Source organism: Amphibalanus amphitrite, unplaced genomic scaffold, assembly GCF_019059575.1.
Source record: "Amphibalanus amphitrite isolate SeventyFive unplaced genomic scaffold, NRLGWU_Aamphi_draft 000115F_arrow, whole genome shotgun sequence".
Taxonomy (NCBI): domain Eukaryota; kingdom Metazoa; phylum Arthropoda; class Thecostraca; order Balanomorpha; family Balanidae; genus Amphibalanus; species Amphibalanus amphitrite.
Window position 1 is genome coordinate 998,504 of NW_024881610.1, and position 23,577 is coordinate 1,022,080.

At 49.4% G+C, this 23,577-nt stretch overlaps 2 protein-coding genes across 6 annotated transcripts in view; one reads left to right on the forward strand and one right to left on the reverse strand.

Annotated features, from left to right (window-relative positions):
• Positions 1-5,724, forward strand: part of LOC122381164 (cytokine receptor-like) — a 90,320-nt gene extending 84,596 nt beyond the window's left edge. For both annotated transcript variants that reach the window (XM_043365020.1, XM_043365021.1), the window contains exons 12-18: positions 472-618; positions 958-1,145; positions 1,533-1,791; positions 2,260-2,427; positions 2,827-3,260; positions 3,607-3,741; positions 3,978-5,724. In XM_043365020.1, coding sequence (XP_043220955.1) covers positions 472-618; positions 958-1,145; positions 1,533-1,791; positions 2,260-2,427; positions 2,827-3,260; positions 3,607-3,741; positions 3,978-4,727 — 2,081 coding nt within the window. In that variant the 3' untranslated portion in view covers positions 4,728-5,724. The remainder of the gene's footprint in view (positions 1-471; positions 619-957; positions 1,146-1,532; positions 1,792-2,259; positions 2,428-2,826; positions 3,261-3,606; positions 3,742-3,977) is intronic.
• Positions 505-20,140, reverse strand: LOC122381165 (glucose-6-phosphate 1-dehydrogenase-like). 4 transcript variants are annotated; one of them, XM_043365022.1, is made up of 13 exons: positions 19,616-20,140; positions 18,487-18,584; positions 13,914-14,060; positions 13,352-13,569; positions 12,818-12,979; positions 12,512-12,637; positions 12,108-12,201; positions 11,773-11,898; positions 11,464-11,554; positions 11,001-11,206; positions 10,618-10,778; positions 10,132-10,246; positions 505-535 (listed from the first exon to the last, which is right to left on the reverse strand). In XM_043365022.1, exons 1-12 carry the CDS (start codon positions 19,743-19,745, stop codon positions 10,144-10,146), a joined length of 1,662 nt encoding a protein of 553 aa, XP_043220957.1. In that variant the 5' UTR covers positions 19,746-20,140; the 3' UTR covers positions 505-535; positions 10,132-10,143. The 4 variants fall into 4 exon arrangements, 1 of the variants encoding a protein (XP_043220957.1); XR_006256480.1 differs by lacking the exon at positions 505-535 and adding an exon at positions 9,141-9,230 and having other exon boundaries at positions 9,610-10,246; XR_006256481.1 differs by lacking the exons at positions 505-535; positions 19,616-20,140 and adding exons at positions 9,141-9,230; positions 19,108-19,165 and having other exon boundaries at positions 9,610-10,246.
• Between the last annotated feature and the right edge of the window lie 3,437 nt (positions 20,141-23,577).

Here is a 23,577-nt window from a genome sequence, read left to right on the forward strand (position 1 = left end):
AACAACGCCAGCATGTGCAACGAACCTGCTAAATTTGTATTAGCCTATCTTACAGAAGGTACGGGTCGATTAAATACAGCCTTCGATGGGGGACGACAGACCTCAGGGCGCATGTTTACTCACACGGAGGCAGACGATCGATACGAATAGCACCGTCCATCGCCTGGCTACACACTAAACACATGGTACTTGTAGCCGCGCCTTCTGACATGTCGTTTGTATTCCATTTATTGCCAGCCGGGCGACGATATTGAATAGTTGATGACCCTCCGCATTCAGGCGGTGGTCAGGTGATCCAAGTCAACACGCTGCACTACCTGCTGTTTACCTGCTGTTGACCCACTGTCTGACCTGCTGTTGACCTTCCAGTGACCTTCTCTGACCTTCTGTCGACCCGCTGTCTGACCTTCCGTTGACCTTTTCTTGACCTATTGTTGACCTCCTCTGACCTGTTGACCCGCTGCTCCACAGACGGTGACCAGGTCATCCAGGGCCTGTCCGTCCGGACGGTCTCGGCTCGCTCAGTCACACTCTCCTGGAATGAAGACTGTGCCAGTCAGGTGACCGTGTCACGCGTGGTAGTCATCTTCTGTCGCATGATCGGCAGCAGGTGTCAAGGTGAGCGATCTCGTCTTCTGCAGGGTCTGAGGGAAGACTAGCAGCAGGGCAGTTGTGTTTTTTTCTCATATAGTCCGTAAATCGAGGCTTTCTTATAATGTTCTGCACTCGTTCCCATCGAGGACAATCTTTAAACTTGTTTGTCTTCCCGATAAATTACATTGAAAAGTCATATATGATATTCTCGTATTAATTTTGTCTGAACCGTCGGTGCTATTTGCATTCCTTGCTTAGGACATCATATATTTGGGTGTATTTATGTTTCTAAGGAGCTGCACTATATCTTGCAGCTGTGTCCTTTACATGTCTCACTCTGTCTGTCTCTCGGTGCCTCCCCAGGAGAGGAGACGACTCGCGAGGTGAACCGCACCAGTCCATCCAGTGTGCAGCTGACCGGGCTCCGGCCGTACACAAAGTACCGGGTCTCCCTGGCCCAACTGGCGGAGGATGGCAAACAGGGTCCCCGCAGCCTGCCTCAGGTGGCCCAGACGCTCCAGGACAGGCCCGAGCCGCCTCTGGGCGTGGAGGTAAGGTGGCGCGGGCCGCACCAGACGATTATGCGGCCGTCTTCTGTTTTTTGTTTGTTTTTAGCTGATTTGATCCGTGCTGTAAAAAGAAAAGAAAACACCGAAGTCACATTCGAAAGTGAGCCTTTATATTGCAAGTCGCCCGATATTTTTTTCCGTTTTCTATTTCCCGGCTAAATGTTGTCTGTAAGTCGCATCCCTCAACGGCTATCCAGGGAACCGTTTTTTTTTCTTCTTATGATTGATAGCAGCAGGTGCCTTTTTTCATAATCGGCAGCAGATGCCAAGGTGGACTGTTTTCACATCTCAGCTTGTGTGATAGTGTGTGGCTTCTGCACGAATTATCAGCTAAATATGTTAATGTGCAGTTCCGTTTTCCTCCAACAGGTGGCAGCAGCGACCAACACCAGCCTAACGGTTTCCTGGCGGCCGCCTCTGTGGCCCAACGGCCCCATGCGCCGGTACGAGGTGCGCGTCACGGGCGGCGTGACGGTGAACGTGACGGCCAACGTCACCTCGGTGACGGTCACCGCGCTGCGGCCGTTCACCGAGTATGAGTTGACGGTGCGCGCGTGCAACATGATCTGGATGTCAGTGGGCTGCAGCCGTCCCACGGAGCCCGTCACTGGCCGAACACTGACCGGCGGTGAGTGACACAACATGGGAACATATTTAGGACACGGAACAATTTTATTTAAGCATTAGCCCATCCATACGGGCCGGCATCGGCACAGCATCGTCTTTAAAGCGATCAACTGCCTACGTGTAGAGCAGAACGCATACAAAATCCACAGTTCACATGGCCACGATCCGCTCAACACGAAATGTATTAACCATCACATAATGATCACCCGACAACCACAGACGATTGTGGACAAAGTAAAAATATAATGTAGAATTATGGCTCAAAATATGTATATTACTGGATTGTGGTGCAAGATCACCTTCCTATATGAGATGCCGTTTATCGTTTGTCTTTTTCCTGTTAGTCTTCAATAACCCGAGCAAGCTGAAGGAGGGCGAGGCAGCTAAGACTGCCTCGCCCTCGTTCAGCTTGACGTGACCCTTCCTGTCGCCCCCTGGTGACATCACCTCCCCCTCTGTGTCCGACCAGTACCCGGTGAGATGGAGCCTCTGCGTACTCGCCTTCTGAACACCTCTGCGGTGCTGGTCCGCTGGCGGCCGCCGCTGGAGCCGGGAGGACCGCAGCTCGTCTACTATCTACGCACTGTGTCGGAGGTGGATGGCGTCAACTACACGCAGCCGGACACGGAGATGACCGGTGAGCGCACTGTGCGGACTTAGCGGCATTGTGAGCCGACGCGGAATCATTTATCTGATTAAAAAGGGCGCCTTTATGTAAGTGCCTGATGGCAGTTAATTCATCAGCTTCGGTATTTTTGCGTTCAGTGTCTTATCTTTACATTTTTCATTGGTCTTTTGATGGGGTGGATCGTGAACGGGCGATCTGGCTTGACAAATATGGAATTCAGGAAACGAGTTTGCCAAGACAGCCATCAGTCTATAAATCATGGCGTGTATTTCATGGGTAACCAGCCTGAACTACCGGCTCATAAACCACTGGACGATCACCTCGGGAAAGCTAGCAGCCATCTCTCGTCACGAGCTGCTGTTGGACCACTTCCCTGACCTGTCTCCACCCGTGATTTGCTGCTAACAGGTGATCAATTGGAGGCGGAGGAGCAGCTGGCGCATGCCTGTCGCTCGGGCGCCCGCTCGCAGCGACATCTATTCTGGGTGCGCGCTGGCACGGTGCTGCCATCTGGAGAGGTCCTGCTGGGAGCGTGGTCGGAGCCGGCGGAACAGAACTGCGTGCTGACCTCCGAGTGGCCGCTGGCTGCCGTGCTCGGCCTGGTGGCTGGGGGTCTCCTGCTGATGGCGCTGGCCGTGCTCGTCTTCTGCCTCTGCAGTCGCACTAAACGCAAGTGGGTCAAGATGAGGGACATCGGCGTGAACCTACCATCGGGTTTGGAGCGGCCCGACAAGGGGCTGCACGGGTTCCGGAGCTCGGACACACGTTCCGGCCCGGTGTCGGCCGGCTACGGACGGCTCGTCAGCCAGACTGGCGAGAGCGGAGGCACCTCTGGACGACCGGTGAGAGTGGGGAGGGAAAGAGAGCGGAGGGTGAGAGAGGAACGAGTAAAACAGACCGGGTGGATGGCCATGCATAATACGAGATAACAGAAACGTGTAAACAAACGTCGGTCAAACAAAAACAAGGAGAGCAGGCTACAAAAAGAGGTTGCGACCTGCAAACCAGGTCACCGATCACGTTAACGCTGTTTTGTCAACATCTTTCTCACCATGAACGTTTGTGGCTGTGGGCACTATCCATCGTGTTTTTACACCGGCTGTCAGTGCTGCCGTCTGTGTTTGGGTTTGGCCGGGTTTTTCTGGCTGCTGCTGACAGCGTGTTGTGTGTGTGTGTGTGTTTTACCAGCTGCTGCAGGAGGAGGCGGTGCCGGTGGGCACGACGGGTCTCTCTGAGGACACTCTGCCGTCCACGGCTACTGATAGTAACAGCTGCTCGTCAGGCGCCACCAACTACACGGACTCCGGGGCCGAGTCCGAAAAGGTATGGAGCGTCATCGGGGGTGATGGAAGCGCTAGAGGGTGTAACTTCAAACAATGTGTTTTTTTTTGCGAGAACTCTTTTCACTCAAGTGCATCGGGTTGTAACTTTAGCTTGCTTAGGTTCTGACCGATTATGTTGGTGTATTTCCATTCATCGAATTATCCCTGAAAGGTTTGATGTCATGTATAGCTGACGGTGAGTGGATTTGGTGACTGACGGCGCCCCGTTCGCTGCAGGTGGGCTCGCCGACCTACGAGCGGCTGCCGTGGCCGGCCGGCTCGCCGCACCTGGCGCCGTACGTGCAGGCCGGTGGGCCGGGCTCGCCGCCGTCCGGAGCGCCCGTCTACCCCCAGTTCTCGCCGTACGTGGACGCCACGGCCATCCAGTCACTGCTGGCCGGCGGCGGCGTGTCGGCGCTGCCCAAGGACTCCGGCGAGCCGGCCCAGGTGAGCCGCTCCGAGCCGGACCTCAGCTCGGCCTCTGCGGCCGTGCAGGGCCCTTCGCTGCCCTACAGCCGGGTGGGGCTGCGCTCTAGCGCCGGCTACGTCAGCATGACGTCGGATGAGGCGCTGCCGCCGCCGCCGCCGCCTGCCGAGAAGGTGCCGCCGCCGGAGCAGCCGTACGTGGCGCTCGGACCGACACCGCCGGCGTCCTCTGCGGCCGGGTTCCCGCCGTACGTGCTGGCCGGGCTGTCAGCAGAGGACTGCGAGCCGTACACGGTACAGCCGAGTCAGAGCTACACCCCGGCCGCGCAGCCGGCGCGCTCCAGCGCCTATGTGACCCACGACAAACTGCAGCCGGCGGGCATCGAGCTGCGCGACATGAGCGCCGCCGACGCGTCACCCGACGACGAGAGTGACAGCGCCGAGCCGGTGCTGTCGCCCAAAAAACTGGCCACCGTGGTGTCGGCGCGCGAGCCGTACTGTCGGGTAGTGACACAACACCAGGCTGCGGCGGACCTGGGCCCGAATGTGTCGATGGTGTGAGACCGCCGGCCGCCGGCCGCCGCTCGGCCCGTCAGTACAAAGAACGCTACGCGCGCGCGACTCTCTCGATCAGAGACAATATCAAATCAGGGTGCTGCCGGCCCTCCAGGGAACGGCGTCTCGGCGGATATGAGGTATGAGTGAAAATAGAGTGAATTCGGGAGGAGTGTGTGGCGAAAAGTGCAATGACCGCTGTGGTTTGAATTTATTGGCGCACGCCTGTGTTAAATGGAGACCGTTATGTGATATGTCTTGAATCAGAATCTTTTGCATTTTGCGGTGGTATGGCGTTTGATGTAGCGACACGACATGACCTTAGCAAGACGGGGGCAGCGCGGGCTCACCGTCCTGAGAGTGCTAGTTGGCTATAGATGTTTTATTAGTCGCTAGTCGGTTGGCCGGCTGGGCTGTTGGATTTCTCAGTGGTGCCTTCGGCTTTTAGCCCGGGTAATTCGGAGATATGCTGATCTGTTTGCCACCGTTACCACTGTGTGTGTTTAGGTACTATGCAGTTTACCATTTGTTTTATTCAGTCGGCCGCCGGCGCTGGCGGCCCGACCCGTTGTGTCTTCCGTGCGCGCTGGCAGTTTGCTATTTGGGCACCAAGTCGGTCTCCATAAGAGACATTCCGGCGCCGTGCGGCAGCGAGTCGTGAGGTCACGAGACGCCGCCGCGCGGCGGCCCGACCGTTACCGTTTGCTCAACGCCGCCTTATGGTCTGAGGATGTGATATGCTAGCTAGCGGAAGGAGTGGTGGGTGCGCCTGGGGACCGGCTGGGATGTGGGGATCTCACCCGCCCCGGCGGGGCTCTGACGATAATCAAAATGGCGTCCGGAGCGCGGCTCTGGCCGGCGCCTGGCTGTCCGCGCCTGGCCAGGGAGGGGGAGAGGGGCGCGATGGAGTGCTGGGAGAAAACATGACTGTTACCTGCTCTGTGCGCGAGCGATACTGGTCCAAAATGTGGCGTGCAGACGCAATAAATGACATGGCTCTGGTTCGCTTCTGTGAGGGAATGAGTACCTCCACCGTAAACATGCTGTTTCATTTAGCTCGACTGTTTAAAGGAAGCAGGAGCTTGCTGCACCCTCGCTTGGTGAAACTGTTGCGCAACCAAACCAGTTTTTGATATCAGGTACAAAGCGATATTTTAGACGATAACAGAAAATACCCTATAATTTGGATGGAACACTCAGTTTTTAAACTTAAAATAGAAAATATAGATAGTTAAAAGAACAGCAAATACCTGAAGTAAGTCTTAAGCATTAGTCTTATTATTTAAGACTCAACATCAAATCAGTTATAATCAACAATCAACATCAACTATTTCTGCTTCCAACCATACGAGAACGTTCGCTACTTACATTCTAGCTCATAGATGACGCTAGCTGTCGACGCCTGCAGTTACGCTGTACCGCAATACACGGCTGCTGACGTAGGAAACACAAACTAACTCCTATATTCTGGCTCACAGATGCCGCTAGCTGTAAACACCTGCAGACTGCAGTTATGCTGTGCCGCAGTACATGACGGCTGACGTAGGCACTACGCTTACATTCCTAAGCATAGATGTCGCTAGTTGTCAACGCCTGCAGGTATGCTGTACCGCAATGCACAGCCGCTGGCGTAAGCACTGCACTTACATTCCTGATGATAGATGGCGCTAGCTGTAAGCGCCTGTGTGCATGCTGTGCCGCAGCACACCCCCGGCCGATCGTCGGCCTGGGAGAGGGGTCCGGGGCCCGGCGGGCTGAGTGTTTCAACGTGAATGTTTTCGGAGCATGTTTTTACCCAGTCGTTTTGATTACTGAAGGCAGACAAAGAGGAAGCATATATATTGAGACAAACAATACCCACACTACACACGCTGATCACTTCAACTGTCTTATCCGTAGACTGTGGTTTACTGGACGCATATACTCTCCGTGAACTGTTAGCATAGCAGTAATCTAATCAAGGAATGACATGTCTCGCTTGCCCCAGCTGTCCTACTGTCTCCCTCTCCTCTCCCCTCCCCTACCCGTTGTCTCTCGAGCCGCGGACCGTGGCGTCGGCCGGCCGATCGGTGTCAGATGTCGGCTCAGGTTCCCCCGGGGCGCTGTGTGTCGACCGAGCCCTGGGCGTCAGTCAGCGGCGCACTCTGACCAGTCTCTGTTCGGTAGAGGTAGCAGTGAGCTGTGTTTGAGAGTGCGGGCTGCTGAGTGCATTTGTGGTGGAGGTGCCGATTCTGCCGAATGTTGTTTGCACAGCTGAGGACAACTGAGATTGACCTGCAGTGGCGGACAGCGATCATCTACACCAGATCAGTGTGATCAGGACAATCGTGTTTTATCTGTGGTGTCGATTGGCGCCCTCAGCCTGTGCGATCGCAGGGGAGAGTAGACATTGTGACTGCGCAGAAAAGGGTAACTGTTACTGAATTCGGACGGTGGTTACAACCGATGGTCTTGTTGGCTCGTAGAGCGGCACTAGACTCACTGATTACGTGTCGGACTCTGCCGAGTTTATTGCGAAAAGTGAAAATGCCTCCGAAGAAACAGGAGTCCGCGAAACAGATCCAAGCTCGGTCCGGCTCGTCTCGGCGAGAATCGCGCAGAAATGGCGCTTCAAATGTACGTCAAGCAACACCACGACTCACCAAAAATCAGGTGCATTCCGCACGTAATGCTGTTGCAGAATTGCGTGCTCCAGTGATGACCACACGCTCAAAATCTCGTGCAGCTGCTGTTAACGCCAAAAGTCTAAACACTAATGATTCGAAGGTATCGTCGTATTCAAAACGAGCTCAAAACCAAAGCCATAGCACAGGAACAGCTCAGTCGGTCGGATCAAAGAAGACAGCTATAAACAAATTAGCAACCTCTTTTGGTCGATCTGGACCCCCAAAAAGAGCATTTAGAGTCACCGGCACTGAAGAAGAAGCCACTTCAGTCAGACGCAAGTCTCAGCGTCTGACGTCACTGATGACGTCACCTTTGTCGTCCCGAAGGCTGTCGCCCGGTGCTTCATGTGTTTGCTGTGCCAGTGAAACGGCTAATCGAGGGCGGGGTCGAAAAGGACTGAAGAACAAGATCGAGTGTGACAGGCAGGTGACTTCAATGAAACAGGCGCTGTCAAAGAGCCCGGAATGTAGAGGTAAGCAAGGTAAAGTGAAAACAGGCAGCACGAAGAAAACTCGTGCTTCCAAGAAATCATGGAAAAGGGCTGACGAGGTTCAGAAGGCTAGCAGCATCGGAAAACGGGTGAAGAACAGAGGATCGCAAAAGGCCCAAAAGGACTCCCTCGGTTCCCCTGTGCCTATCAAGTCCCTGCGCCCTCGGGGTCGGCCGAGAAAGGGCACCGCTGTCAGACCCTGGCCGGACGGTCCGGTGAATATCCGACCCGACAGTCTGCTGCTCAGGAGCCACGCGCCGGTCTGCCCGGACCCGGACCCGGACCCGGGGCTGGCGCGCCGGCTGACCTCCCGGCGGCCCGTGCACGACATGTGCTCCATCTGTGGTCTGGAGGAGCCCCGCTTCCCGGCGCTGAGGCAGCACGTGCTGCTGGAGCACGGTCTGCACACATGCGGACGGTGCCGGCTGTGCTTCAGTTCCAGGGGACGGCTGCTGAGACACCGCCAACTGGCCAACGAGCCGCTAGGCGGCGCTGCAGAGCTGCCGTCAAACGTCACTTCTAGCGGCCAGAGAGGCATCACAGGACAGGGTAAGTCGGCCCTGGTGAACGGCCGTGACAATGTCTCTGGAGAGCTGTGTGTTAAAACGGAAAAAGATGGAGCACTTGTTACATTCTTCATCGCTGGTATCCTGTGTCATGTTACTCTCGTATTTATGCTGCAAGTGCCGAAGGATCCTCGAGACACTCAAAGTCTGTCTCAGGATGAGGACCCGACGAGGCGGGTCGTCCCACAGGAGGTCCATGTCGCAAAGCACAGGTGCCTGAGTGGCACCAGACAGTCTGTGGAAAGCACAGCCCACCATTTTGAACTTGCCCATTCACGCAGCAGGGTTCCTTTCTCGGAGATAGTGAAGCAGAGCCTTGACATGCTTCCATAGAGGGCTGCCGTTGGCTGCAGAAGCGGCATATTGTAGATAGCGAGCTGATTTAGTTTGAGTGCTAGTCGAAGGAAATAGTGAGTGACGAATAGGGAGCCATATTCGTCTTTGTTCAGCCCTGAACAAAGACGATCGATGCCGTCATCGATGCCGTTACCATGGAGAATATGCCTGTTAAATGTTTTCGCATTTCCGTGCATTTTCCATTGTTTACATGCCGCATTTTATTACGACCTCTCAGTTACGTACGACTTATCTGATGCGAACGAGCCTTGTAGAATAACTGCTTCCGATTCTTCTCATATCGGGCATCACTCTGTTCTAGGATCATAATTACCAGAACCAATTTCAATAAACTGCTGCTTTGTCTGTTACATTATTATTTTATTTTCACCAACGTGAAAACGTCTGACAGCCATATATTGTCTTGTGAATGGGACCCATACAGGTACAGCCCTCTGCAAACTGCGTGGTAGGTATTCTTTTTTCGACAAAACCGCGAATAACGCGAATACTATGCTAACGGTCACTCGGAAATCGTAACAGCAATACGCGTGAGACTCCGCACCTTAGATTGGGCTTATTTTGGTATACATTTTCCATCTAGTTTGGCAGCAACACACGCAAGTTTATATTTGCCCCCAAAACAAACTTTTGCATTTTGTTGCTACACTAGGCGTATACTTTGTTCGGTGATAGAACCAATCGAAGGAGTGGAGCATGGCGCATCTATATGCAATGAGATCCGACCGACTGATAACATAGCCTTTCAGTTATTATCAGTTTTGTCGAACAAAGAATACCTACCACGCAGTTTGCAGAGGGCTGTACATCGATGAGGGAAGTGTCCACAGCGGATTACAAATACGATTATCAGCGGGATCTGCACCGTTGGGGACGAAGTCAATAAAAAGTTACATCAATGTCACTAGTTGCGCCAATAACGTATAAAAAACGGTTACAATTATTGAACAATTCGGTACACAATATACATGTGGCTACAAGATCGTCAATTCATGTGGGTGCGTTTTCAAGTGTATCCAATGGCATATCATTGAGTCAAACCACGTGTTTGGTTTGCTGAGTTCCCATAAATGGTCAACATGCATGCACAGAAATAATTGGTTCCACCGGCCATCTGTGGATGTAATACTGTTGTAGAAGGCTTGTTCCCTCCGCTATATGATTGGGCACCGGTACATGCTAGAGACGGCAGTGGCTCTACCGTATACCAGACCGTGGTGACATCACTTAATCGTGTGTCTGCCTCAATAACAGAGACACGTAAGTCCTGCGAACTGTGACAGTATCCCCACTGGGTGTCAAAACTACAGGCTGCAGCGTCCATGTTTACCGGCTGTGTGGACTATAGGTGTGCGTCGTCACCTTTCCACGAGTAGCTTCCCGTGTAGCGGAATCCGAGTCCCCGGCTCAGTTCATCGGCCTCTGCTGGTCCGCGGGAACCATACCTGCAGAAACAAAGCGTGACTGTGTATTAGGTACAGGAGTAAACCGTAGCTGGTGACCGGAGCTGGCGCCCTAGTGTCGTGTTCAAGCTTTACAAGATAGGTCACTTAAGAATTCATATTTATTTTTTTTCAATATTTTAAACTTTATTTACACAACATCACAACATTCCAGTAAATTCCAGTCCAAATCGCTTTGCAAATCATTACCCCATTTTATTTGTGACTTGAAAAAAGAATTCATATTTAATGAAATATGTACCCAAATAAGGCACGCTTCCATTCGATAGGTTTATTTTGGTTGATGGCATCCGTAGCGTTGCAAGGTTAAACGTGAACAATTGGAGTCACAGATCGTATTCCTTTGCGCATACCTGTACGGCACTGGTTTGGGTTTCTGTTCATCTATGACGTGCAGCAGGGGTGTAAATATCCTCCAGGCGTGCTCCAGCTCGTCAGAGCGCACAAAATGCATCTGAGCGCCGCAGAACACATCCAGAAGTAGGCGCTCGTACGCGTCCGGCAGCTTCAGATCCTGCAGCGACGGTGCAGCTCGTCAGCCACGTACAGACTCATTGGTTCAGACGAAAATAGGCAAGCTTTGGTAAGGAGAACTACATTGTTTTGGTTTGTTGGGCCACAAAGGCGTCTAAGTATATTCAAAGAAAACTGCACGATGAAGCTGTCAATCATTATTCTTGTTTGCCATTTGACTTTTTTTTCCTTTCGGCTACCATTAGTGTCCACTGCAGCTCACCTTATAGCGTGCAGAGTAGGTGAGGTCCAGCTCGGTCTCCTCCATGTCGAACGTCATGCCGGGCCGCTTGGTCATCATTTTGACGTAGACGGCCTCGCCGGGCTGCAGCCGGATGACCAGCTCGTTCCGGTGCACCTGTCCGCGGAATATGTCGCCGGCCACGTCGCGGTACTGCAGGCGAACCTCGGCCTTCCGCTCGTTCAGCGCTGCCGTGGAAAGAAACGGTCACCGTAGTCGATTGGAGGGGTCATGTACCGATATTCCTTCGTTTGTCACTTCTCAGATACTGTGGGGCTTCACGTACGGTTTTGGTATTAATATTGTAAGTCAAACATCTTGTCATATAGTGTCATCACAATACATTCACAACAAAATCTCGCAAAAGAATAAGCATCGCTAAATATCCAAAACGGCTGATTAGATTCCTTGCTTCTCAGTGTGCTTCGTCTTCTTCACGACCGACCTTTTCCGCAGCGGAGGATGAACGGCACCCCCTCCCAGCGTTCGTTGTCGATGCGCAGGACGGCTGCCGCGAATGTAGGCGTCACAGAGTCCTGTTACAATTCACGGACAGGGACAACGTCAGAACGAGGTGAGCGGTAATGTCTGAATCATTATTCCATTGGCAGGATCAATACATCAATACTCTGAGGGCCATCATTACGGAGTCGATTAAGTAGCGTGCCATGGTATTTGTTCAGTGCACGCGAATGGTCATAATTATGTCCTTTGGGAATCAGATATCTAACAGGGGACCGCGCTAATAACGCACCTTGGGCACGGTCGGGTCGTCCAGGTACCCCTGTCTGGCGTCGCCGTCACCGTGAGGGTCACCCACATACTGGCCAAGAACGACGTCCTCCAGGCCGAGCTGGCGGGTGCACTTGAGCACTTTGACCTGTACATGAAATACAGGATAGAATAGGCACGTGACATATGAAAATCGAGGTGCATCCTATGGTTTTGTGACGGATATAGGGAAGTTTTTTAACACCCCAGAATAGTGGATAGACGAATAATGTATTTAAATGGAAAGCGTTGCAAAAACATTGCTTGCACATTGATTGATGGTTTCAAACAATATTATAAAATTAGAGGTGATGTGACCTTTTCGTCGCGGATATCGGGGGCGGCCGTGGAGCACGGCTTCTCCATCGCAACGAGGCAGAGGATCTGCAGCAGGTGGTTCTGCATCACATCCCTGAAACGGAGCCGTCGACACTGGCCGTAAGACGTGCGTGGACAGCGAGGACATTTTATGTATTCAACGAAATTGGGAAGCCAGCAACACACGCATAATCGTTTTTTTTTTTTTGTCTTTTGACTTATCTGGTTTGGTTTCGGTGAAAGACAGAATGACGTTTTTAGAATCATATTTTTGTGACAACTATTTTTCAGAATCATAACATTTAACAACTTCAGTCCTTTAGCCGATGTCTAATGTTCTTTTTTATCTCCTGTTAATGGATCTCACCCAGGATACTGATATGGTGTTGTGCTGTTCTAATTACCTGATGATTCCGAACTGGTCGAAATAGCCGCCACGTCCCTTGGTTCCGAAAGGCTCCTTGAACGTGATAGTGACGCAGGCCAGGTGGTTCCGGTTCCACGTGGGCTCGAATAGCACGTTACCAAATCTGCACGACAAACATCGAGCTGACGGTCAGCTCTCTGCAAATTAATGCCGGCCTAACACCTTTTTGAAACACATGCATGATTGCTTTGACTTTTTAATAGCGTTTTAAAGCATTTAACGCACGGTAAAGCATGTAATGCTGGAAATTCAGCCAGTATTATCACTAGTCTTCGAGTCTCACCTCAGGGTCATCAGGTTCTGCACCATCTCCTTGCCCAGGTAGTGGTCGATCCGGTAGATCTGTGACTCGGTAAACAGAGACGAGAGGTGGGCAGACAGTTGGGCCGAGCTGGCCGCGTCGCGTCCGAATGGCTTCTCCACAATGATACGGCTCCAGCCCGGGCTGCCGAGGAAATAGCGCTGCTATCAGTGCAGGAATTGCATTTCGACGGTTTATTTTAGGAAGGTGCCTACCTACACTTGATATTGAAAAAAGAGTCGCGCGTTTGGGAACACTGTCAATTGCCTATTGTCACTGCTAATGATCAGCCTATGTGTAAGTCGGTATGCTGCATTGTCATCCCAAAACCATGCCATTCTTTCGGGGGGCCGGCTCGACAAAAAGGCACAAAGATGAACAAAAAAATATGTCAGAGAGTGACCTTTTACCTAAACTGGCACCTAGCACCATCGTTTGTGTTAAAAATATCGGAGCTGTTGTAAACAAAAAAACTTTACTCCCACTCCTTGATGGAATTTATGCTGGATCGCTTACTTTGTGGCCATACAGTGGCGCGCTATGCCGCTGGTGACGTCACCAAACACGGACGGCGGGAGCGCCAGGTAGAACAGACGATTTCCGGTGGCTTCTGTTTCCAGCGCCGAGATGGCCTCACTGAGCGCATCGAACGCCGCAGGGTCGTCGTACGCGCCCGAGACGTACTGATTGACAGACCAGAACTGCTCGTACCGCTCCCGGTCTTCAGAGCGCACCTGGCAGAGGGGAAAATAGTTTGAGACGTTGCTCATTTCGACACGTAACTAGTTATAAAAAAACTAGTAACGCTCACTAGTATAGCTAGTGAGCTAGTTATAGCTAGATAAATGTTTCTTATGCAGACAGTTGATATTAAGAGCATATGCAATCGGACAAATGCGCATAATAAGGGAGTAATGTGTAGAGCATCGTCCCCTAATCCGTTTGTAACGCGCATTTACGTTGTTCCTGTGTCTGAGCAGCCATGCAATAACCAAACTATGTTTAATGTTGCGTCCCCACTTATGAATCTGCCTGTACACCTGCATAACTTCTTGCAGAACTTCTAAGCCTGGCTCACCTTCATGAATTTGTCGCATTTCTCTCGGATGTCGCTGACCTTGAGTTTTGACCGCGCATAGCCAACAATGCTTGTGTTTTCTGGTAGCAGCTTATCTCGGAAAAGCCACCAGATGGCAGGATAGATTTTCTTCTTGGCTAAATCACCCTGGAAAGAAGTTTTCTTTTCACATTTTGTACCCAGCTCAAGCAGCACTTAACATACATAAAAAGCAAGTTTGCATAGCTATAACAATATCTCTTAACCCGCGCATGACTGGGGGGTGGGGGGCTCTACAAAGCCCCCCTCCCGTTTTTCAGCAATATATTCTAAGCCGTTTCACGAATCAACACGAAACTTGCAGTACCCTCAGCAACATCAATTTGACACCTTGTGTTAAAACTTCAACTTTCTAGCTACCATGTTTTTGCCGGAAATGACGTCAGAGTGACGTCATGTCGGCCGATTTTGATGCAAAATATTGAATTACGGCAAACGCTCTCAAGAGCTTAGTTTTTTACCCTCGCCCGCACATGGGGGGGGGGGGGGTGCCACCATCCCCCCCTCAGGTAGTCTTTCTGCTCTGCACTCAACATTTTTAGAGCTAGAAGGCTGATTTTTCGTATAGCTGCTTCTCTATCCATTCTTAACCCGCGCACCGACGGGGGTCTGCGCCAACTTCGCACTGACGGGGGGGGGGGGCGGATGACCGCCCCCCTGAGATCTCGAGAACGAAGCAAGATAGCGACAAGCGGTAAACGGCATCGGATACGCACGGACAAGGTCTACAATTTTTTTAAAGGTCATTTTCAGGTCAGGTCAAAGATGACGTCACAGGGTTCGAAAAGTCAAAATGGCGGCGCTACACAGATATGGAGAGAGTTTTTCTCGAATAACTTTCGAATTAGTCAAGATAGTAACAAACTAAGGGCATCATCGTGATCCTCTCGTCAATCCGCATCGAATGATATACATGTTGACCTCGAAAGGTCAAGGTCAAAGGTTGACCTCAGGTCACGTGACCTCGAGGTCATCATGTATATCATTCGATGCGTCTTGACGAGCTGAACACAATGAGACCATCCGCGCGGCTGCATCTTGTTCCTGTACGGAGTTATTGACAAAAAACCTTGGGTGACTTTTGATAACGTCACATGACCTTACAGCTGCCCAACAGCAAAACAGGCTTTAACCCGCGCCCTGATGGGGGGGGGCCATTTTGGCCCCCCCCTGTGGTTTTTCCTAAATAGCGAGAAAACGGCGGCGCGCAGCGCCGCCAAATTTTGGGTACCTTACCGGACATCAATTTGACACCTTCACACAAAATTTCAAGTCACAGGTCACCTCAGGTCAGGAGTTATTGAGGTCAAACTGAGGTCATGTTCGAGAAAAAATGAGCAAAAAACATGACATCTTGAAACGCTCACCAATTCTACAGTTCACAAGCAATTTTAAAGTTCTTTATGTGGTTGTGTAGCGAAAAAACGGCGCTACAAAACTGCTATCTCGGATTTTTGAAATTTTTGGATTTTGACCCCAAAAAATCAAAAAAATTGATTTTTTTAGAAAAACTCAAAAAATTTCCAAATTTTTTTCGAATTTCGAAAAAAAACGGAATATATGTGATAGTCCCTGCGCTCTTCGATATACATACCAAATTTTAGATCGATAGCTCTTTTTTTGGCCAAGTTATAGCGAAAAAACTGTTAAAAATTGATGACGTCAAATTTTTGAACTCAATTTTTAGCAATTCTAGACCTCTTAGCGCAAAACAGAGACCACCATTGAACTCCCCGTGACGAGCTGCATCGAATCGATACCCATTTTATGCAAAAATATCAACTTTGAAATTTGACCTAATTTGACCTGACCTTGACCTGACCTTGACCTGACCTTGACCAAAACGTGACCTAAGCTGGCCCTAAAGTCTATCTGACCCACATAATCGCATTTGTCATGTAAAATGGACCATAAAAAATGTATCATACGACACTTTCATATTGTGACCCCCCAGTGACCTGACCTCTGTGACCTGACCTGGTATCAGTGACCTCAAATAGCAAAATATGTGTTTGAAGAACATTTCCCCATCGATGATTTTCAATGAAATGCATTTTACACGATTTTACAACGCATTTCTTGAAATGCCTGTAAACGGTGAAAATTCGACCTTTGACCTGACCTGTGACGTCATCGGTTTGACCGAGGTCAATGAAATTGGGTCACAAGGTAGTTCCCTGTTGGGGCTATCCAACACCGTTTACCGCTTGTCGCTATGCTGCGTGGTTCTCGAGATCTGAGGGGGGGGCCAAAATGCCCCCCCCCCCATCAGACCGCGTTGCTCGGCAGACCCCATCTGGGCGCGGGTTAAGGTAGTGAAGGTTGATCGTATATGAAGCCATGTATGGTATATGGGACCATTCCGACCCGTTTTAGTGGTAAAAACAGGGAGTTGATTTTTCCCCCATTGACTTATAATGGGGAGGTCGCGAAATTGACCTGACCTTAGGTCACCGACATCAAAATTCCGAGATATAAACATTGTAGCTACTAATGACCTAATAACATCCTGCGACTTTCAAAGGCCTTCGACATAATCGACATCTTGATCTACTGTAGCTCTGGCACGGTGACAAAGTTGCAAAAAAGTGACTTGAGGTTGGCTCATTCAAAGTGACCTGTTGACCTGACCTTAAAAGCTAGGAGGTTCAAACTTGCACACCATGTGTAAAATTGATGAGAAAATAGTCCTACCAAATTTCGCGGCGCTACGCGCCGTGGTTTTCCCGCTGTCCGCGAAAAACCTCAGGGGGATATCCGCCCCCCCGTCGGTGCGCGGGTTAATGTCCACTGAACATTTCAAGTTTCTGTGATTTTTGGTTTCGGAGATATGACCTGGTTTTTCAGGTCATGTCATGACCCAAATGGCCAATTCTCAACATCTTGCGTTGGCTATGGGCCTTGTGAGCTTTTGACACCTTGATTTCGACCTTTTTTGCCAGTCCTACCTCCCACCTATCATGGAACATGTTGTTCGACGATGTACAGATGTCAAGGTCAGGGTCAAGGTCAACCTAGGTCATCTAAGATAATTGCGTTTTAGGCAAGCTGAATTTACTTTTTGTGAAGTTCTTTGACTGCATTTTTGGTAAAAGCTTCTCAGATCGTGACTTCATGTAATATGGACACATAAACAATCGGTGCACAAATCAGTATACACACAGACACACACAGACATACAAACACATGATATTGACCTTGACCTAACTTGACCTGAAATGACCTCAGCAGCAAAAACCTGGTCGGGTAGTGTGACAAAGAGGTTCTAGCTGGCTTGGCACCAGAAAACGGCATCGTCATCGGTAGGTATATGATAGCAGCGCACTTGACAGCACACAACATTTTTTAGTTTGACCTGACCTGGAAGGTCAACGACTGATCTGAGAAGGTAAAACTGGGTATCATTGGATTCGTCTTTTCCCCCAAAGAATCTTTTTGGTCTTTACCGCTAAGTTCTATCTCCAACAGGAACGAAATTGCGCGGGGGTGACAACCCCCCCCCCCCCATGTGCGTTCTAGGATGGGAAAATGGCATGTGCGGGCGAGGGTTAAGCCAGATCCAATTTCTTTGCATCAGTGGACTACAAATACACGTAGCTATGGAACTGCTATCTCGAATTTTCGAAATTTTGAAAATTTTGAAAAATGTCTTTACTATTACAAAAAAAATATTTTCTGATTTTTTTTTCAAAAAGTTTTTGCTTTTTCGCAAATAAACGGAATATATGTGATGGAACACACACTGATGAATTTCTCTAGCAAGTTGTAGCGCAATATCTTCAAAAATAGCCAAGTTATTCGCATTATTGTCAAAATTTTACAATTATTTTCCAAAGTATTTTTTCAGTACGTTTTTGACATCGTACTGCAATAAAAATGACACCATCGTGTTCCTTAGCTCAAACTGCATCTGATAGGCACCTTTTTTGTTGAAAAATTAATTTCTAAAATTTGACCTTTTCTGACCTGAAATTGACCTGACCTCCGGTAAATGCAGCTGAAAATTACCTCAAATGACACAGACGACATTATTTTCGAAATCAGCGTGTAAAATAGACCATAAAACATGCGTCACGTGACCGATACATGATATACAATTTTCGTGACCTAGGATGACCTGGCCTTGACCTGAAAAATTCGAATTAAAAGTTTGTTACCCCCAGGGTATCTAAGGCATATATCAAGGAGTGCGTAAACCAAAAATGAGCCTGATCGGACTTGTCAGCCGGCGGCCAGAGCCTAAATTGTAAACAAGCAAAAACACCTATAACTTTCACTTTGACCTGACTTGTGACGTCATCGGTGACCTCGAGGCCAATGAAAATAGGTTTCGCTTGACAGTTTTTCCAAGGCTATCAGACGCCGTTTGAATTTTGACGATCGGCCCAGTAGTGTCGGAGATATAGGAGGGGGGGGGGGGGCTCTGGAGAGCCCCCTCAGTCACTCGCGTTATGGAAAATACCCCAGTCATTCGCGGGTTAATGTTAACCTCACTCCACCACACAAACCGGTGGCAGCTCTTCGCAATTCTTACCGACGCTCCCATGATGACAAACACGTGTGGAGCGCTGACTCCTAGCCCTCGCTCGGCCTCCAAACTGTGTCGAAGCAGGTCCAGTGTCGACTCTGCGGCTGCGGACGGAACGTGATACGGATATATACGGCCCGTACAGCGCTCAAAGACACGCTCAGTTGATATCCACAACATTGTTTGCGCTTGATGGGTGCGAGTGTAACGTGGCTCATGCATTGAGTTTCGTGCTTACCTATAGCAATGGGAAATGTGGCGAATTAGGCCATGTTCAAAATTAGTATATTGTATTTACCCTGTCAATAGTGAAGGCAAGGGACATAGAACATGCACGTTGCAAACAGGTGCAAATTCTACAGAATATGCTCCATTGGTATTTTACTCAGCGTTTTTGCCAAACTAAACTGCAGTTTGAAATAGCATTGCACTATGCGAGCACTGTTTTGCTCTGTGATCAGTGCTTCGAATTTCAAAACATGATGGAAACAACTTATCATCTTTCATCTCCATGCATGCTCCAATTTGCGCTGTGCATTCGACTGTCTTCAGTGATGTGTTCAGTGCGACCTGGCCATGCCGAGTTCAGTGCAACATTTAGGAACCAGACTCGAACTAGGCACTGACTGTCAGGGCGGTTTGGGAGGTCCGTCCCTGTGTCCTCTACCTCCCGCATCAGCATCCTCCGAAATGCCTCCTCGGCTGCAGGAAATGCGGTCAGGAGGTGAGCGAAAATTAGTTGCCAATTAGTTTTTGCCAGCGGAAGCAACAATTAGTTCATTTGTAGCGTTGTTAGTACAGGTCTTGTTACGGAACTTCGTTTTACAGCAAAGCTTCGTAAAATTTGTAAAAAAAAAACTTTGTTAACTTTGTTTTACAGCACTGCTTATTGGCAGCCATACCTGGTGGCTGGTACAATAGTATACTGGAGTGAAATTTGAAAAAGAAAATAGCAAGCTATTCGTAGTCCCAATGAGGGCAAATTATTCAACTATAATTCAAGGCAATGCACCTGTAGGTATAGGCAATTAATGGAGGCACGAGGGGTATTTTAACTACAATGATGAAGCTGATAAAGTATTGTGGTCGTTTCACGCGTCAGCTTTGGCTGGTATAGTTGCTATATTATGCATACCTGGTGCGGCGCAGGTGTCGCCGTCCGAGGAGGCCAGTTCGAGGCACCACTGATTAGTTTTGACACACTTTGACTTTGACGAGTCAGTGGTGCATTTCGCAGCACCACCGTCCCCATAAGGAGTTGCCATGGTAGCGGTCACGCTGCACCACACCAGTAACCAGCACTACGGCCGTACACCGGACACCAGAGCACCACAGTGCCGTCACCCGACACGCGATCACCGCCGGCGTCTGCACATCGCTCTCTGTCTGCAGCGCCGGCAGACAGAGGTACACCGCGCCGCTCCCCACACCGCTCTCTGTCTGCAGCGCCGGCAGTCAGAGGTACACCGCGCCGCTCCCCACACCCTCTCTGTCCAGCGCCGGCAGACAGAGGTACACCGCGCCGCTCCCCACACCGCTCTCTGTCTGCAGCGCCGGCAGACAGGTACACCGCGCCGCTCCCCACACCCTCTCTGTCCAGTGCCGGCAGACAGAGGTACACCGCGCCGCTCCCCACACCCTCTCTGTCCAGTGCCGGTGCCCTCTGACGGAGAGGGTTGGGCGCAGACAGAAATACCTTCTCTCGGCGCTCAGAAGGTGCGCGGCGGAAATAGATCGTCAGCTGGCGCCCCCCCCCCCCTCCTCCGGGGGGGGGGGCGCTGCCTCTATTGCACGGTCACTACCAGCGGCGGGCGGAGATCCGAATGGCGTGGTCTGATGCATGTTAACCCGCGCTCCAGTGGCGGTCTCAGCCAACTTCGCCCTAGTGGGGGGGGGGGGGCATATGTTACCACCCACCTCTAACTCAAAAACTATGATCGCTAGAAAGACGCGGTAAAAAGCAGTCGATAGCTCTCAATGCGTACGTTTGAAAGTATTTCAGTCATTTTTCATCTTAGAGCAATATTGGGGTCACCAGAGGTCATCAAAGGTCAAAATTTGCCAATTATCATTATATTTTTCAGAAAACATTCCGTTATCTCAGGAACTATGGTAGCTAAAAAAACGCATGGAATAGCAATCGATAGCTTTTGAACTCTTCTTTTGATAAGGTCATTATTAAAATTAACCTCTGCTCAACGGTTTAGCCTCCAGAGGGCAAAAACTCCAAAAATAGCTGTTTTTTACGAAAAGTGTTTTTCGACAATAACTTTCTACTAATAAATGTCACGACTTTTGTATTGCCAGAATCGTGTTCCTCTCGCCGAGACGCGTCGAATTTTTTTTAAATAAATTTAGTCCGAATCTTTTGATGGGAAGGATTCACAAGGACAGAGCCACCGCTAAGCGAAGCTTGTTGCGTTGACCCTGCCCTCTACCCTCCGATCGCGCAATTCCAGTTCTATGGCAGAATTTAGAGTCCAAAGTTTAACGTGCGCACATAGCCGCGCACGGCCGGTCCCCTCACTGACTTCACCTGGCTACGGCCTGCCACCAACCGCAACCATACCTGTCAGGAGGCCCATAAATGTCAAGCGCCCGTCGCGCTTCGAACCCGGACTGTTGTAACCGGGAACGCGTGCTCTCACCACGCGGAGTCCAACGCTCTACCAACTGAGCTACGGGACCGGCGATGACCTATAATTTGACCTTGAAAGGTCAACTTAAAAATTTGACCTCAGGTCAAGGTCATGACCTGACCAGAAAAGGTCATGTTGCATATCAGTCGATGCGTCTCAACAAGATCAACACAATGAGACCATCCCCAGCGTTCTATCTCTTTCCAATCGCGAGTTATTGGCAAAAATATGTTTGTAGCCTCAAATGACCTCGGATGACCTTTCTAGAGGCTATCAGCAAAAATGACACCTTGGTCATCACGGGTGGTCCAAATAATTGTGATTCTGAAATATTTGGACTGTTCCTATGCGTACACACGGATCTAGAGGCATTTTCATTTTTCTTCATTGACTTGTAATGGAAAGGTCACGCCACTGACCTGACCTTAGGTCACGGATATAAAAGTCCGAGATATACAAATTGTAGGCGCCCATAACAGCATGCAATCCAACAAGTTTCAAACCTTTCTGACAAACACTGCAGGCTGGACATGATTGCAAACTTTTTTTTAGGCTTGGTCAGTTAACTTGACCTGGTGACCTGACCTGACATGACCTGGGGTCAAAAATTTCAAAAATTGTCCAAAATTGATGTACCAAAAGTTACCCCAAGCGGCGCGGCGCTACGCGCCGCGGTTTTTATTCACACGCAAAAAACGCGACAGGGTGGTAACATATGCCCCCCCCCCCCCACTGCACTGGGGCGAAGGTTAAAAAAATGTCAGTAATCGAAACTGGTTAGGTTTGGTTTCATTTACGACTGCAAGGTGTTTGGAAGTAGGTAAACTAGTAATGTCAATTATGGAAAATCGGAATACCGATACCAAACCAAATACCAACCAAAGCCACGGGGAAATACCGAAACCAAACCAACTTGGGAACATGAGGGAAATACCAACTTTTTACCGATTTCTTAACCTTTTATACATTACTGTGGGTTCATGAAACCAACAAAATACCATCCATATTACGATTTAAATACCAAATACCAAGTTGGTATCGGTTTGGTATCGGTATACCAAAAAGTTGGTATTCGATTGACATCTCTAAAGAAAACGCGTTATTCTGATTAGCCATAATACCCAGTAGGCGTCAATGTAGGCGTCGATGTCCCAATGGTGCCTGACCAGCACACACGGTGCTACCCCTGATGGCCTATTACACCTGAACGTAAAAAACAGCTCGGTCGCTCCGACCCCGGGGAAATTATTATAAAGTAAACGACACATAACAATAACACGATGTTTTTGCAGACAGAAAACTGCTAATTACACTACGGCTCCCTTGCATTGAGTCAGACAAAAATAACATGTGAAAATTTATCATTAACCCTCGCCCGCACATGCCATTTTCCCATCCTAGAACGCACATGGGGGGGGGGGGTTGCCACCCCCCCCCGCGCCATTTCGTTCCTGTTGGAGATAAAGCTTAGCAGTAAAGACCAAAAAGATTCTTTGGGAAGAGACGAATCCAATGATACCCAGTTTTACCTTCTCAGGTCAGTCATTGACCTTCCAGGTCAGGTCAAACTAAAAAATGTTGCTGTTTTGGGTCACCGTTGGATATCAAGTGTGCTGCGTATCAAATACCGATGACGATGCTGTTTTCTGGTGCCAAGCCAGCTAGAACCTCTTTGTCGCACTACCCGACCAAAATTTTGCTGCTGAGGTCATTTCAGGTCAAGTTAGGTCAAGGTCAATTATATGTGTTTGTATGTCTGTGTGTGTCTGTGTGTATACTGATGTGTGCACCGATTGTTTTTGGGTCCATATTGCATGAAATCATGATCTGAGAAGCTTTTACCAAAATGCAGTCAAAAAACTTAGAAAAAAGTAAATTCAGCTTGCCTAAAACGCAATTATCTTAGATGACCTAGGTTGACCTTGACCCTGACCTTGACCCCTGGGGCATTCCACGATAGATCGTACCAGGCCCGTCACCCTCATCTCTCAGATTTCAATGAAAATCGGTCCTAGGGGTAATCATAGGCCCCAAAGACGCCTGGCAAAATATCAGACTTCTCAGATCAAAACTTTTTGAGTTATATTGCATTACATTTTTTAACTTCGGTTTGTAACGGTGAGTTTGATGGCCTATAACTCAAGAACGGGTTATGCAACCAACAAACGGGAAACAACACTAAGCTTGCGATGAACCAAAAATTGATATTACTTTTTAAAAATTCTAAAGAAAAATTTTGATTGTTGAACAAAAACCTTAATCTTTTTTCATTTGCCTCTAATGACTTTTGGGACCAAAATTTTTCACATTTTTATTTTTTCAAAATAAACTTCATGTCATTGCAAATCGACATGCAAAAAATTAGAAAGGTGTTCTTTCTATAAGTTCCTCATTTTCCCGCAAACAAAATGGGTTTCGGAGGGGTTGATACGACCCCAGCACGCCGTTTTGCTTCTAA

Bases quoted from the DNA above. Each gene is read 5' to 3' on its own strand.
- LOC122381165 (XM_043365022.1), bottom strand. From the start codon at position 19,745: ATGGCAACTCCTTATGGGGACGGTGGTGCTGCGAAATGCACCACTGAC. The intron at 12,202-12,511 runs GTAATTAGAACA...GCTCCGTTTCAG, and splicing joins GACCAGTTCGGAATCATCAG to GGATGTGATGCAGAACCACC. The intron at 11,555-11,772 runs GTGCGTTATTAG...GAATTGTAACAG, and splicing joins ACGACCCGACCGTGCCCAAG to GACTCTGTGACGCCTACATT.